We start from the raw sequence: 15,448 nt of genomic DNA on the forward strand, positions 1-15,448 counted from the left end.
AGAGACAGAATAACAGAAGCCAGGTAAGGAAGAAGAGTAGAATACTGTGATTTGCTGTACTTGGAAATGGATGGCCAATATTTGGAAAGGAGGAGGCTTAACTAGTCTTTTTAAAGCACTGAAATAGAAGAGACAAGGCATACTGTGTTTGTCATGGCCATACAATACAGGAAGGCCACAGAAAACGGGAGCAGTAAAGCACTTGCCCCACTGACTTAATGCAAGTTGGGTGAAAGCATCATGATGCTCACACTCCAATGCATGTTTCTTTGTGTGGGGCTCTGTGCTGGTGCAACGGTAAAAATGACCTCTCTAGGAGGCTGAGGTATGTGTCCAAGGTGATCCAACACAGAAAGCTACAGAGCCTTGGGAAAGGATTGATGTGCTCCAGAAAATTCTAAGGATAGTTCCTTGGGCAAATGAAGCTAACCTTCCTAAAGGAGAATAAATACAATACCTATGAATAACTACAATGAAGTCTTCCCAACCTCCTGAAATGGGACCTTCTCCATAAGAACCATAGAGAGCAAAAAACAGTGAACCTCAAGCTGTCTGATTTAAGAAGAAACAAATGAGAGAGGCAGGAACACGAGTAAAATATCAGGGGAGACCAAGACTAATATTTTCCAAGTTTGTTAAAGAAGAAGCCCATCAAGAAACAGTTATAAAACTAAGGATCTTGAAATAGTTCCCAAAACAAGAAATGAATAATAAGAAAGTATAGAAAAGTTTATTTCATGGTGTGCAGCCTTCCACCTTTAGAAGTCAACAATGAGGATAAAACAAGTGTTATAAGGAAAAAGTACTGATGGAGACAAGTGAGGAAACAGGAATGTTGAGTGAAAATTAATAGACACCAGTCCTATCCCATTACCCACTGAGGGAACTGAAGTCCGAGAGGGTCTCAGACTCCTGAGACACAAATAGGACTCCTTTCACTGAGCAGAACACAGCACCACAGATGAAGGCTAAGTTAGCACATCTGCCCCCTTGAGCTGTTTCTGAGCTGACTTACCAAAGGGGAACTTACTCCAGAAGACTCTTCATTTCACCACCTAATATTTCGAGGGATTGTTTTCTCCGCTGGGGCACTGGCACACAGTAATCAGCTCTCTCTCCTGCCCCTCATTTCCTGAGCTACCTTTAAAAAAAATAAAAAAGTTCTCTTCAGGCATTATTACTATTACTATTATTTTTATTATTAGGAAATTATTCATATATAAAGTTCACCCTTCTAAGTTATACAATTTGTTGATTTGTAGTATATTGGTGTGGTTGTGCAACTATCACCACTATCTAATTCCAGACCATTTTTATCTCCCCATAAAAAGACCTCATACCCCATTAGCAGATATGCCTAATTGCCCCTCCTTCAAACCCCCAGAAACCACTAATCCACTTTTCTGTCTTTATGGATTTCCCTATTCTGGACATTTCATGTAAATGGAATCATACAATATGTGGTATTATGTGTCTGGCTTCTTTCATTTAGCATGTTTTTTTGGCTCATCTATGTTGTAGCGTGCATCAGTACTTCATTGTTTTTATGACTGAATTCTGTTCTACCACAGATAGGCCACACTGTTCATCCGTTTATCAGTTGATGGAGTTTTCGCTGGAGTGAATACCAGTACTATGAACGTTCATGTACAAGTTTTTGTGTGGACATATGTTTTCATTTCTCTTGGGTATATGCCTAGGAATGTGATTGCTAGATCATACGGTAACTCTCTTTAATATTTTGAGGAATTACCAGAATGTTTTTGCAGGTGGCTGCACTATTTTACATTCTGATCAACAACACATCCTTCCTAACACTTGTTATTACTCATTTTTTAAAATTATAGCCATTCTAATAGGTCTAAAATGTATCTCATTGTGATCCTGATTTTCCTTTCTCTAATGACAAATGTTGAGCATCTTTTCATATGATTATTGGCCATTTGTATGTCTTCTTTAGAAAAATGTTTATTCAAATTCTTTGCCTGTTTTTAAATTGGGTTGTCTTTTTATTGTTGAGCTGTCACTCCTTTATATATTTTGATTATTAGGTCCTTATCAAATACTACTATGTTTGCAAATATTTTCTCCCATTCTCTGTGGGTTTTCTTGAAGTGTCCTTTGAAGCACTGCTGAGCTACTTTTGACAAATATTAAAACACCTTAAAACTAAATTAGGAATATGTAATTGCTGTCTGAATTATGCGTTTAAATTTATTTTTTATGCGTTTAAATTTAATAAGCATTGTAATTTCATAAGAAAACCATTGTATCCAGCCCACCTTTTGAGGCTTCCAAAGAGTCTTGAGTTCATTATGGGATCCATCATAATGATAGGTATCGCCTTTATAGCAGTTATGTGCCAAGCACTGTTTGGGCACTTTGCATTTATTACTCAGTTCCCACAACAATCCTGTGAGGTAGAGATTAATCATCATACTCACTGTACAAATGGGTGCAGAGGGAGGTTAAGTAATTCGCCTGAAGCCAGAGAGTAAGTGGCAGAGATGCTCTCCAGATTCCTTTGCTCTTAACCATCTGTGAGACTGTCAAGGCAGAATTAAGCCTTTTCAAAAAATGCCTGACCCCTCGCTTTGAGGGAATTACAAGTGTTTCTTGACGTCTGCACTCTGGACACTTTTCCTCTCCGTACCAAGCCAGAATCTAGTGCCATCCTTACAGGTGTCTTCATTGCTCTCTTCCTTTCCCGTCTGGCTTTAAGCTCCTCTCTCATCTACACGGGTCAGAGGCTTTAGATTTTGGAAAGAACTGCGAAGTCGCCTTCCTCTCCCAGGAGTTCTAAATTTCTGACAGCCAATAGGCGCGGAGGAGCTGCAGAATTCAGCCCAATGAGGCTCACAGCGGAGCTATGGGTGGAGCCAGCGAAGGGGGCGGGAACCGAGCCCACCTCGGTGCTGCCTACTGTGTGTGGCGCCGGCTGCCCTGTGCAGAGCCATGAGCTGGACCTGCCCGCGTTGCCAGCAACCCGTTTTCTTCGGTGAGGCCCGGGCTGAGGAGGGGGAGATGGGATGAATGTGAGCCGGGGTGCTCCCTGAGGACACGAGAAACTGGCGACGGTGTGATCTCAGACCCCCTTTCCACCTCTGGGGCCCAGGGCGCTGGGGCCGGTTGGAGTTGACCTCTCCGGGATACTCCCCATCGTCTCTAGGAGGCAGGCGGGGCTGAGGAGGGAAAAGGGGGCGCCCACTGCTTGGCCTGGCTTCCCACAGCCCGGTTCCACCTTGTTCCCCACAGCGGAGAAGGTGAGCTCCCTGGGCAAGAACTGGCACCGCTTCTGCCTGAAATGTGAGCGCTGCCACAGCATCCTGTCCCCAGGAGGGCATGCAGAGGTGAGGCCTGGCCAGGGCACCCAGCCCTATGTCTGTCATTATTCCCTAAGTACTAGCCCTCAGTTTCTGCTCAGGAGGCTCACCAAAGACAACCTCAGCAGTTAAATATCGAAATCACCTACCTGGAGAGCCCCACACCAGCCAGGATTTGGGATGCCAGACTTGTGCTGGTGGACCCCATGCTTTTTGTTGGGGAGGGGAGGGAAGCGGTGCCGTTTTCTGACCTGCTCTTGCCCTTTCTCCTGACCACAGTGGCAATTGTGACATGCCAGCTCACCCTCCACCCCTCCCAGCCCCACCAGCCCAAGCCAATGGACAGACACATCTGGTAGTCTGTCTTGAGGGAAGGCCTGTGGGACATAGGAGAGCCTCCCCTCCTTTGGCCCTGAGCAGCCCTCTTTCCTCTGCTTGTGCCTAGCACAACGGGAGGCCGTATTGCCACAAGCCATGCTATGGGGCTCTCTTCGGACCCAGGGGTAAGTACCACCCTAGAAGAGGCCAGAGGACAGCAGAACCCTTGTGACTGGGAGCTGGAGACAGGCTGACCACCCCTGTTTTCTCTGCAGGGGTGAACATTGGTGGTGTGGGTTCCTACCTCTACAACTCTCCCACTCTCACCCCGGCCAGTACCACTCCCCTCAGCCCCAGCAGTTTCAGCCCCCCCAGGCCCAGGACTGGCCTTCCCCAGGGCAAGAAAAGTAAGTGAAGTTGGGCCCCAGCTACTCCTCATCCTCAGGCTGGAACAGGGTAGGACCAGGTGGCAGTCTCCCACCTAGTCCTCTGCCTCACATTCCTACAACTTTGTGGCAAAGTCTTCCCTTTTTCATGGCCCTTTTTGGGGGTTCCCTCCTGTCAACTGCTGAGTTAAGAGGTAAATGGGGTAGGTGACATCACCCCCGTTTTACAGGTGAGGAGACCAAGGTTTGGAGAGAGCCAGTGGCCTTGTGCAGACACAGCTAGTCAGAGGCAAAACTAGCCTGGAATTCAGGCCTCTCCCAGGCTAAGGCGTTCCTTCCTCCCATCCCCTAGAGTGGGCAGTGACACCATGCTCCCCAACACCTGACACCCATGCCCCGACCAGCTCGTGTATCAGCTCAGGTTTCCTGAGGATTGAGTTGCTGACAGGGTTGAGCAGGTGGGCATCTGAGCCCCTGGTAGGAGAAGGAAGTAGGGGGTCCCTTCTGTAGATAGGGAGGGGCAGGAAGTGGGGTCATAGAAGACTCAGCTCTGCCCAAGAAAGCAGACTCAAGGCCACCTGGGTGGGGGGCTCTGGGGTGAGCATGGCTTTTGGAAGAAGCCATGTGCAGGCTGGTGCTGGTGGGCCCTGCTTAGGCCTGGCCCCCACCTTAGCCCTAGCCAGGGTCTCTTCCCCTTAAAGGCCCTCTCCACATGAAGACATTCACTGGGGAGACTTCACTGTGCCCTGGCTGTGAGGAACCTGTCTATTTTGGTAAGTGACAATGGAAAGCTTGGGGAGGGGGCAAAGGATGGCCGAGGAAGTGTAGATAGATGGTACAAAGCAGGTAGGTCTCCTTGCACTGCCCCTAGAATTACCAATTCTCTCCACCACCAGCTGAGAAGGTGATGTCTTTGGGCAGAAATTGGCACCGACCCTGTCTGAGGTGCCAGCGCTGCCGGAAGACCCTGACTGCTGGGAGTCATGCTGAGGTGAACAGGGCAGGGATGGGTGCTTATGTTGGAAGGAGGGAGGTTGGAGATGGGAAGAGAGAGCCAAGCTGAGATGGCTCTCTTTCTCTCTATGTCTCAGCATGACGGCGTCCCCTACTGCCACATCCCCTGCTACGGCTACCTCTTTGGCCCCAAAGGTGGGCAGCCCCACCCCAGACAGTGGGCCTAAAGTATGGAATGTGGGTCTGTGGGGATGTGTGGACAACTTCCCCTGTGGTCAAACATACCCCAGACCCCTCCCAATTCCCTTCATCCCTAGCCCAATACCCCCCAGCCACAAGGCCCTTGGTGATGGGGCTCTCTCCCTCAGGTGTGAACATTGGTGATGTGGGCTGCTACATCTATGACCCCGTGGAGATAAAATCCAAATGAGATGCTCACAGGAGAGGTCACTCTTAACTCAGGCCTCATATCATCCCCTCCATGGTCCAGTGGGAGCTACAGAATTCTCCAGTCCCACAGGGGAAGGTGGGCTTCGGGTAGACCAGGGAGTCTAGACTATGCTGATTCCTCCCTTTCCCATTCCTATCTGGCCGGGGGACACAGGCCACCACCTTTTAAAGAGTAGCCTCCTTGCCTTCCCAGTCCCTTTCCATAGCAAATTCTATAACTTCAAGGTATTTTAAAAATGTGTTTATTCTGGTTTCTCTAATAAAATGTTGGCTCCCATGCCTTCAACTCTTCTTTGGGCATGAGGCCTAAACAATGGTTTGGAGGATGGGAGGTATGGGGTGGGGGATGCATTACCCTGCAAAGTGCCTGGAAGGTAGAGAGCCAGCCCTGGGAACAAAGAGCTCTGTTATCCTGGTACCCTGGTCCTGGGCAGCACGCAGCATCACAGTGGACAGCATGCCCACCAGCCTGTTGGTGTCAGAAGTCATCATAAAGCAGTCCCTTCTTTAACATCATCTCTAGAAGAAACGTATTATTCAGCGTCTTGTTTGAGCATGACAACAGATAGATCCTGTGGTGAGGTCTGCTAAGAGGCTTCATTATCCATTTGAGAGATGAACAGACTGGAGCCCAGAGAGGGAAAGCCACATGCCCAAAGTCACACAGCAAATTAGTGGAAAAGTTGGGATCAAATCCCAGGGTCAGACTGGCTTCCTATCCAGGGCTCATTCCACAACTCACTGCTGCCCCAAATCCATGGGGCATCTTCATTTACAGAATTTTCCCAACCATGAAAAGGGTACCAGAATTATTCAGCAGCCCACTGCATTCTAGGAAATCACCTAGTTGCTGGAGACCAGATAGTCAAGGCTGAATAAGCACAGAGAGAGGGCATTGGTGGCAACCCCAGCCCTGGGGATGGGGCTTGATGCCCCTAGCCCCAGGCACAGGGCCTGCCATTTTGGTCTTCCAGCCCCTGCTGCAGAACTTCTGTGGAATCCCTGATACCATTCAATCCTGGACCTGCTTCATGGGCATCTCTTCCTTCTGAAGGCTGGACAGGGCACTAGGGAGGAAGGAGTCCTGAGCAATGGTGGGTTTTAGCCCATGGTCCTACCACCCGGGCCTGCCCTAACAGGGCTGGCCTACACCTCTTCCCAATTGCTGGTGTACAAACATGTACTCCCATGAGTGACTCCCACACATGCTTGTATACATCTCTGATTTATAGGCATACCTGAGTGTGCACACATCCACCTCTTCCTGGACAACCTTGGATATCCACGTACACACACACACATGGACTCATGTATACTTTTACACATGCAGTTTACCTACCTCAGTCATACACCCATGCACATGTGCACATAAGCACCAGATACACGATGTGCAGACACATCTCTAAATCCTACCTAAGGCATCAGGTACTTGAGCATTCGTTTTCACATGCATGTGCTCACACAGACACAAGCAGTTCTGTGCACATACCTCCTCTCCACGTCCTGGATGGTCTCTGGCAGCTGTACTTGCTTCGTCTCTGGTAGCAGGAGGGCAGTGCAGGCAAGCCAGCAGGGCAATCCCCCCATAAGTGAGCTTGGGCAGTGACAGCCATACTCCCAACTACTAAGGCCACCAGTGGGGCCAAAGAGCCCCACAGCTGGCACACCAGTGCAGTCAGCCCCATCCCTGTCTGTTCAGAGAGAGGATGGGGGGAAGGGTTGGTGTTCACATCTACTTAGGGTCATGCCTCACAGGGCTCCCATCTGGTACCCTTTTTTCCCCAGATGACTTCTTTCAGGTTGTCCTCTCATCTGTCCAGCGACCCCCAAGGCAGCATTCACCAGAGGAGGGGACCCCCATTCTGACAGTACCAATCAGGTACTGCTGAAGGAAAAGAAATATCATCAGAAGGGGGCTGGGGAAAGGGTAATGTGGAAGGAGGAGGGCCAGCAGCTCCTAGGACCCGTGCTGTGTTGGTAGAGGAGGAGCAAGGCTTTCTAAACGCACCCAGCTGCCTACAAGTCTTCTCCACACCTGCCCAATAGTTAGCTGAAAGGGCACCAGGAAGCGCCTGGGTGGCTAAGTCAGTTGAGTTTGGCCGCTGGATTTTGTCTCAGGTCATGATCTGGGAGTGGTGGGATGAAGCCCCACCTCAGCTCTGTGGGAGTCTGCTTGAGATTTTCTCCCCTTCCCTCTCCCTCCCATCTGCCCCTCTCCCCACTCGAGTACTCAGTACTCAGGCTCTCTTGCTCGCGCGCTCGCGCTCTCTCTCTCTCTCTCTCTTACTAAAATGAATAAAATCTCTAGAAGCCCCAGGCCTTAAGTCCAGAAACAACCCCTGGGCTTTGGTGAATGGGAAGGAAAGGGCGGATGGCGCTTTTTGTATTAAAAGAGATCCAGAAAAGAGTGACCTTGCTCAGGGTCACATAGTAAAGATAAAATGCTCTTCCTTGTCCCAGACAAGCACAGATGGCTCTGATTTGCTCTGTATTCGAGGTGTGTAAGGAATGGGTGGGAGGAACTGGGCTTCAGTGTGTGTGTAGGGTGTTGGTAAAAAGATGTGACTACAAGCCCTCCCCCCAGGTGGATTGCCTGGGACGCAGGCTCCCCTCACCTGAGCACAGTAGGGTACAACTCCGACGTGAACAGGTAGGCAGTGGTGAAGGCAGTTTCAGAAAAACTTTTCCCTATCACCACCAAAGTGGTGCACCAGGCCCACATCTCTGGAGGAAAAAGGGGTTCAGGTAGTGAGCAGGCCTTGTGCGAGACCCAGAACTCCCAGAATGGGAGGTTCCCCTAGTGGAGGGCTTTGAGTAGGGGATGGAGGGGCTGTGCTCTTGGCCAGGAGGCGGGGCCTCTGAGTGGGGCTCCCGGGTGGTCACCAGTAGACTACTGCCCAAGGCAAGGGCGGTGCCCAGCTGAATTCCTGCTTGCACTAGACATGTTCCACATGGCGCACCAACAAGTCGACCGACAGCTTGGAGGGCACCTCCACAGCCCCGAACAGCAGCTGCGTTTGGTACACGTCCAGCCCCAGCCTTGACACATCCAGGCTCAGGCCATAATAGGAGAAATTCACTCCAAACCTGAAGGGGGTCGCAATGCCACTCAGGGTCCCTCCTTTTCACCCCCACTCCTTGTCCTCTCTTCTTAGCTTTGACCTCTTTTTTTTTTTTTAATTTTTTTTTTAATTTATTTATGATAGTCACACAAAGAGAGAGAGAGAGAGGCAGAGAGACACAGGCAGAGGGAGAAGCAGGCTCCATGCACCGGGAGCCCGATGTGGGATTCGATCCCGGGCCTCCAGGATCATGCCCTGGGCCAAAGGCAGGCGCCAAACCGCTGCGCCACCCAGGGATCCCGAGCTTTGACCTTTTAGGGGGACCACCTCACCCACCTCCAGAGCCCATTGCCCACCATCTTCCCTGTCCCCATAACCACCCCCACCCCCCTGTGCAGCACGTGCCAATGGCCAAAGCATCTTTACCTAATCTTCACAGCAACCCTATTTTCCAAAAGAGGCTCTGGGGCTCAATATTAAGTGACCTATCCAAAGTCTCACAGTAAGAAAGCAGAGCCTGAATCTGAGCCCTGCTTCTGATGCCCATTCCATCTTGTGACCTTCCAGAATCCCATGCCCCTAAAGGCTGGTGGTCCTGCCCTATACAGTTATAGTTCACTTGTCTCTCCTCCTCTCACACTCAGCACCATCCTGAAGTCTGCCCCTCTGTCTCCCCAGTATCCACCCCACCAAGCCCAGGCCAGCCCCGCTCCTCACCACATCACTATGCAGCATAGTGAGATGTGTTGGAGCCGTGGGGTCCGGAACAAGTCTAGGTACAACGGTCTTTGTACCACTCACTCTCAAGTAACCACTTCGCTCAGGGTCTGGTGGGTTAGAAGGAGAGTTTGTGACATCAGAGTTGACTGTGGGCCTTAGCTAGGCACACTGATCTCTCTGGGTCTCTACTCCACTCCTTTAACAGCAGGGGTTGGGGATGCACTTGCAAACTGAGTAGGGTGGGCCCTGAGTTAAGGATGTGACCCACCAAAGCCAGGTAGGACATCCTGAAGAGTTCATAACTCCACTGGGGACCAGGAGCTTTTCCTACACACACAGTGGGTCCCAGGAAGAGGGTGCTTGACATAGGCCACACACACTCACATGCATACACACATGCACCCCCCACACACATGCACTTGCATGCACTCACATACATTCATCCTCACCTCCTGGCTCAGGCTGTCCTCACCCATGGGCCACCCATTCAGCCTGGAACAGTGGAGCAGGTACCTGTGGGCCTCCTCCACATGGCCCTGGGTCAGAAGCCAGTGTGCAGACTCTGGCACCCACCTGGGGGACAACAGGAGGCCCTTCAGGCAGAGCCCCACAGCCACATCCCTCTCCTGGGCATTCCACAGCCTATCAGCCTCCAGGCTCTTGCTCATGCAATCTCTCAACATGGAATGTGCTTTCCTTCCCAAACCCTCACCTGATGAACCTTTATTCATCCTTTAAGCCCCAACTTATTTTTTTTTTTAATTTTTTTTTCCTTTAAGCCCAACTGAAAAGTCACCTCCTACACATCCTTGCCCAGGCCTAGGTTCACCACAGCCTAGGATTGCCTTCTCTATTCAACCAGATTGATATCATTCCCAATACCTCAGGCCCCAGCATCAGCCACCCACTTCTCCCACAGGTGATGGGGGCATAGGATGAAGGAGAGACATACATACAGAAATCCCCAAGGGGCATCAAAAGTCAGTTTATTTTTGGGAAGCAATGAAATGCCTACCCTGCCTGGCTTCCTACCCTCTTGCTTGGGCTCCCTACCCCAATGCTAGTCCTGCCTCTCCATCCTTGTCTCTCTTGTCATTCCTTCGACCATCTCCATCCCTCTGAATCTACCTTTCAGTCCTGGTCTCTGTCACTTTCCCTATCTTTTTTTTTAAGGTTTTATTTATTAATAAGAGATACAGAGAGAGACACACACACACAGAGAGAGAGAGAGGCCAGAGACACAGGAAGAGGGAGAAGCAGGCTCCATGCAGGAAGCCCGACGTGGGACTCCATCCCAGGTCTCCAGGATCAGGCCCTGGGCTGAAGGAGGCGCTAAACCACTGAACCACCCGGGCTGCCCCTTCCTCTCTGTCTGATTCTGTCTTTGTCTCCCTACCGTTTCTATGTTCTCTATTTCTCTGCTTCTCATGTCCAATGTCATCTTCTTTGGTCGTTCACTCTCTCTTTTCTCATTTCTCAGTCACTGACTTTCTTTTCATCTCTCAAATATGAGGACATTTCTGTATTCAAACCTCAGCCTCTGATTAATTCTGTGTCTGGCTCCCTCCATCTACCAGTCCCGTATCAGGTACCTGACCAGTGCCAACAGCATCACGCATCACATCCCTTGTCCAGAAGATGCTGTCCAGGACACCTGCCTCAGTGCGGTGTCCCACGTCCAGCCATTCCATTTCTGGGCTCAGGGCGGGGGCCAGAGATAGTTAGCAAGGACCAGATGGATTCAGTCTCACCCCTGACAACTGCCTCCCTCCAGGCTTCTAGGCCCTGCCCGTCCTTTACCTGTCTCACCCAGTAGCATCACGATGATGGTGAAGCCAGCCAGAGCCATGCCAGTGATGCTGCAGGTGATGACAAACATGATGTAGCTGACCAAGGCTGTAGATGCCAGGCCTAGCACCAGGGAACTCATGTAGGCCACCAGCAACAGACAGTGCTGCCCAAACCTGTACAGGGGTCATGCAGGGTCAGCTCCCTATAGAAGGGAGCCCCACGACAGAGGTAGATTAAGCCCAGAACCCAACTAGTGGGAGAGGGTTCCCCATCCCTCTCCCTTGCTGGCACCCCCACTGCACCCCACCCATCAGACAGGTATCCAAAGGCCACGGCCCCCACCAGCACACAAGCAAAAAAAGAAAGTGGAAGTGGCTTTGTTCAGGTCTTTCTGCTTGCACACGAGGTCCCACTGCAGGAATAAACAGGGGCCTCCCATCAGCACAGGCCCTTTCCAGCTAGCACCAACCATTCCTCTGCAGACTCTGGAGCCTTCTGAAGTCAACGGTCCCATCCTGGTACCTCCAATGTCAGACCCTCATCTATTCATCCCAACTTGGGTAAGACACTTTGCCCCTCCCCAATCCTGCAGCTTCAGCTTCTTCCTTGACTTTGACAATGGGTCTCCTCCTCTCCAGATTCTGCCCCCATCTGCATTCACTTCTAGATGGATTATATAAATCCCAGACCTAGGGCCAAAAAGAAGAGAAAGAAGGAGACCTATATTGTTTCTCCTCCTACTACTGTAGAAGCACCCTTCACTACTCTCTCCCCAGCTCCCTGGAACTGTCTTGGCCCTTATCTGCCTTAATCACCTCCCAATTGATAATAGCAGCTCCCATGTATGGGCTCCTTACTACAAGTCAGGAACTAGGCTCAGTGCTTTAAATTCATAGATCTCATCTACAGATAGGTAAACTGAGACTGGGGAAAGTAAGGTAATATGTGTCTAATGCCCACATAGTAATCACCCAAGGCAGTGGCAGGCTCATCCCACTCACGTGTCCCCCAGCCTCCCCCTCAGGCACCTCTGTTGCAATGGTGGAGAACTCCAAGCAGTCATACTCCTAGACCTGAGGGCAGGGCCCTGTGGAAGGCTCACCCTCCAGCTGCCCAGGGCTCTGACCCACTCCCCAAAACATGGTGTTGGGGAGGGCCTGGGAGTGGGTGAAGCAGAGGCAGGAGCTGAGGGTGCCATCAGGCTCCTAGGGCAGGTGGGCCATGCGTCCTGGTGGCTGAAGTTGGCAGGGGCACCAGGCAGGGCACAGTGGTGGGCAGGTACAGCAGCCAGGAAGATAGGCAGGAGGAAGTGCATGGGCAGCAGCACTCGGGGCAAGACCATCAGGGCCACGTTCCACAGTTGGAAGGGCCCAAAGCCGTCCACCTGGTCCAGTAGCTCCTCGAATCTCATGCCACCCACCCACCAACAATTCTCAGTGTCAGTTTCCTCTGTAGTGCTCATTGCAGCACAGCCGATCCATTGCTTGGACCCTTGGACTCTGGAGGTAGGAGCAGTTAACTGAGGAGCAGAGAGCCTGCAGTCAGAATCCAGCCCTCAGGCTTAACTAAGCCAGGACTGGGCCCTCCCTGGCCATCAGGTCTTCAGGGATCCCTGCCTGTTTGGCTCAGAGCCTGGGGATAGGGCTGCCATCTATTCAGAGGTCATGACTCTGTGGCTCTGGGACTTAGATACAGTGCTCAGGGACCAAGTGGGGTAGCCTTGGGTTGCCATGATGGGGTAGCTGGGTGTGCAGGAAGTGCTCCCCTAGCCCCTCGATCAACAAAGCTCCAGGAGTCCCTAAGAGGAGGAGCCCTCTGAGAGAGGAGGGCATGAGACAACTCTTCCTGGCATGCCCTTTGTCTTATTAAGATTTAGGTCAGCCTTTCCTAATGAAGCCACAGCTTGGCTGGGCCCTCAGGATTCAAGGCTGAGGGCCGGGGGCTCCTGGGTAGCTCAGTTGGTTAAGCATCCAACTGATAATTTTGGCTTAGGTCCTGATCTCATGGGTCATACAGCAGGGAGTCTGCTTCTCTCCCTCTACCCCTCCCCTCACTTGCTCTCTCTATCGCAAATAAATCTTTAAAAAAAAAAGAGAGAGAAAAAACAAGACTGAGGGCCAGGTCCTTACCAGGTGAAGAGTTCTTTCTGCTCAGGCACAAAGCTTCTGTATACCCCTACGTGCCCACCTGAAGCTTATGCCCTGCCCTGAGACACACCTGGAGCAGTACTGGGCAGACTGGTCAATCTGGGGGATCCCAGACCCATCACTATCCCATTTTCCACGCACAGAGTCCCTCCTGCTGGCCCCCTGCCCCTATTTTCAGAGCTTCCCCTTGGGAGATTGGTGAGTAGGGAAAGAGGTTTTGCCAAGGTCCTGCCATAGGTAGCTGCAATGCCTAAGACTCAGGGTTTGTCTGACCTTCACACTGAACTCTCATTCATGGCCTCTGCCACAAAAGCACAGCAGAGGCTGGCAATATCAGGTTTATTCTGATCTGCTTCTTCATACTCTGGATTGGCAGAGCTGGGAGATTGTCAAATTTTTTTTCCAAGGGCTCCAGATATCTAAGCAAATAGACTTGTTAACCTAAAAAAAAAAAAAGTTTGAAAACCACTAATTTAATCTAGCTCTCACTTTGAACAACTAAGGAAATGGGAGTGGGGAGGGAGTGCTTGCTGGGGGCACACAGTGGCTCAGCAGCCCAGTGGAAGAGAGGACCAGGACCCCTGCCTCTGAGCCAGGTCTTTGTTTTTTTTGTTTTTTTTTTAAAGATTTATTTATTTATTCAGAGAGAGAGAGAGAGAGGCAGAGACACAGGCAGAGGGAGAAGCAGGCTCCATTGCAGGGAGCCTAATGTGGGACTTGATCCTGGGACCCTAGGATCATGACTGAGCTGAAGGCAGATGCTCAACCACTGAGCCACCCAGGCATCCCTCTTGTTTTCTCTTATATGCTGTTAACATTTGCCTTTATACTGTAAATGTGATCTGCTTTTGACTTTTTAAAAAATTAATTATTTGAGAAAGAGCACATGTAGGGTGGGGTGGGGTGGGTAGGAGGGGCAGAGGGAGAGAGGGAATCTTAAGCAGACTCCCCTCTGAGCGCAGAGTCCAGCTTGGTGCTTGAGCTCGAGACCCTAGGATCAGGGCCCTGAGATCATGACCTGAGTGGAAACCAAGAGTCAGCCACTTAATCGACTGCACCACTCAGACGCCCCTGCTTTTTACATTTTTAAACAAGAAGGAAGGTGAAAGCATGTGGAGGCCACACTGAAGTCTGGTCAGTTAGGACCTAGAGCCCCCAGAAATGCAAGTCAGAAGAAAGGGGATCCCAGGAGGCAAGGATGGGGGCAGAAGACAGTTACACAGGCTCTGGGATGTCAAAGCTGCACCTGTGGTATTCTCAGAGGGAAAGCAGAACTTAGAGCCATGACCTTTGATCCCAGGCACAGCCAGGAGCATGTCCTGGGACGGAAATTGTTTATGTGTTGCCTTGGTGAAAATTTTGCACTTGGTGGACAAGGGTCCAAACTGCAAAAGGTACAGCAAGTGTCCTGAAGGAAAGCCTCCCTTTCCCCTCAGCCTTCCTCTCTGAAGCAACCAGAGACCTCTCACTCATCTAAATAGCTGCCCATTATATCCATGGCTCTTTTATGTATTCTTAGTCTTGGAGACCAGTCCTTAAGTGTATACAAAGTATATATGCCTCCTTCACCCTGGAGCCTCACAGTACCCACTGATAGGGTCCCCATTGTATGGGGGGCCATACGGTACTAGTCAGCCCCAATTAGTGGGCATTTAGATTCCTTCTGAACTTTTTAAAAAGTAGGCTCCATGCCCAACATCGAGGCCTGAACTCAAGACCCCAAGATTAGAAGTTGCATGTTCTATTGACTGAGCCAGCCCAGTGCTCCTGAACTTTTGCTTTTATAGGTCCACTGTCTCTTATCCAACCATTGGGATTAGATTTCTTTTGGAATTCAGATTTAAAAAAATTTTTTTAATTACATATATATATAATTACATAATTATACTTAGTACACATTCCACAATGTTAGAAACAAAAGCAAAAGAAAAATTAAATTTCCCTTCTACTTACAGCCCACTCACAAGTCCTAAAAAAGGCAGAATAACATTCCCCTACTGCCTCAATGTTAATACCTTCCTAAGGGCAAAAGCAATCTTAGCTTGGCACCAGGATCCTATAAGGCTCCTTTAACATAAAACAATTCCTTTGGAAACTTTCTCTATATCTACCGCCCCAGATACATGTTTACAATCATCCCCCAAGCATATGACCTGCCAATATACATCTAAGGGGTCTCAGGACTCAGATTTTATTAGATGGTAATAAATGACTTTTTCCTAACAACAACTAGCCCCCTCAAGGTCCTGGAAACCTTGCTTCCAAAATTCTTTAGAGACTTATGCTCTCCCTAACCC

At 50.2% G+C, this 15,448-nt stretch overlaps 3 protein-coding genes across 5 annotated transcripts in view; 2 read left to right on the forward strand and 1 right to left on the reverse strand.

Moving 5' to 3' along the window:
• ZNF318 (zinc finger protein 318) overlaps positions 1-2,854 on the forward strand; it is a 51,214-nt gene extending 48,360 nt beyond the window's left edge. The window contains exon 9 of one of the 2 annotated variants that reach the window (XR_005987801.1): positions 2,723-2,854. The gene's annotated coding sequence lies outside the window, so the exon portion shown is untranslated. Of the gene's footprint in view, positions 1-1,571; positions 1,703-2,722 lie in introns of those variants that run through there. The other variant, XR_005987800.1, reaches the window with a different exon arrangement.
• Positions 2,855-2,868: 14 nt separating this feature from the next.
• Positions 2,869-5,691, forward strand: CRIP3 (cysteine rich protein 3). 2 transcript variants are annotated; one of them, XM_041755132.1, is made up of 8 exons: positions 2,869-2,998; positions 3,256-3,350; positions 3,769-3,826; positions 3,917-4,048; positions 4,729-4,800; positions 4,924-5,018; positions 5,119-5,176; positions 5,350-5,691. In XM_041755132.1, exons 1-8 carry the CDS (start codon positions 2,956-2,958, stop codon positions 5,409-5,411), a joined length of 615 nt encoding a protein of 204 aa, XP_041611066.1. In that variant the 5' UTR covers positions 2,869-2,955; the 3' UTR covers positions 5,412-5,691. The 2 variants fall into 2 exon arrangements, with proteins under 2 accessions (XP_041611066.1, XP_041611073.1); XM_041755139.1 differs by lacking the exon at positions 5,119-5,176.
• Positions 5,692-6,443: 752 nt separating this feature from the next.
• Positions 6,444-12,415, reverse strand: SLC22A7 (solute carrier family 22 member 7). The gene is given in 17 exon segments (XM_041723857.1): positions 6,444-6,498; positions 6,921-6,994; positions 6,996-7,049; positions 7,051-7,126; positions 8,047-8,153; positions 8,288-8,382; positions 8,385-8,518; positions 9,211-9,320; positions 9,663-9,786; positions 10,073-10,120; positions 10,788-10,828; positions 10,830-10,906; positions 11,023-11,177; positions 11,312-11,364; positions 11,366-11,416; positions 12,033-12,223; positions 12,226-12,415. Coding segments are annotated over 17 exon segments (1,635 nt in total).
• Between the last annotated feature and the right edge of the window lie 3,033 nt (positions 12,416-15,448).

This window comes from Vulpes lagopus, chromosome 1, assembly GCF_018345385.1.
Source record: "Vulpes lagopus strain Blue_001 chromosome 1, ASM1834538v1, whole genome shotgun sequence".
In the NCBI taxonomy this organism is placed as follows: Eukaryota; Metazoa; Chordata; class Mammalia; order Carnivora; family Canidae; genus Vulpes; species Vulpes lagopus.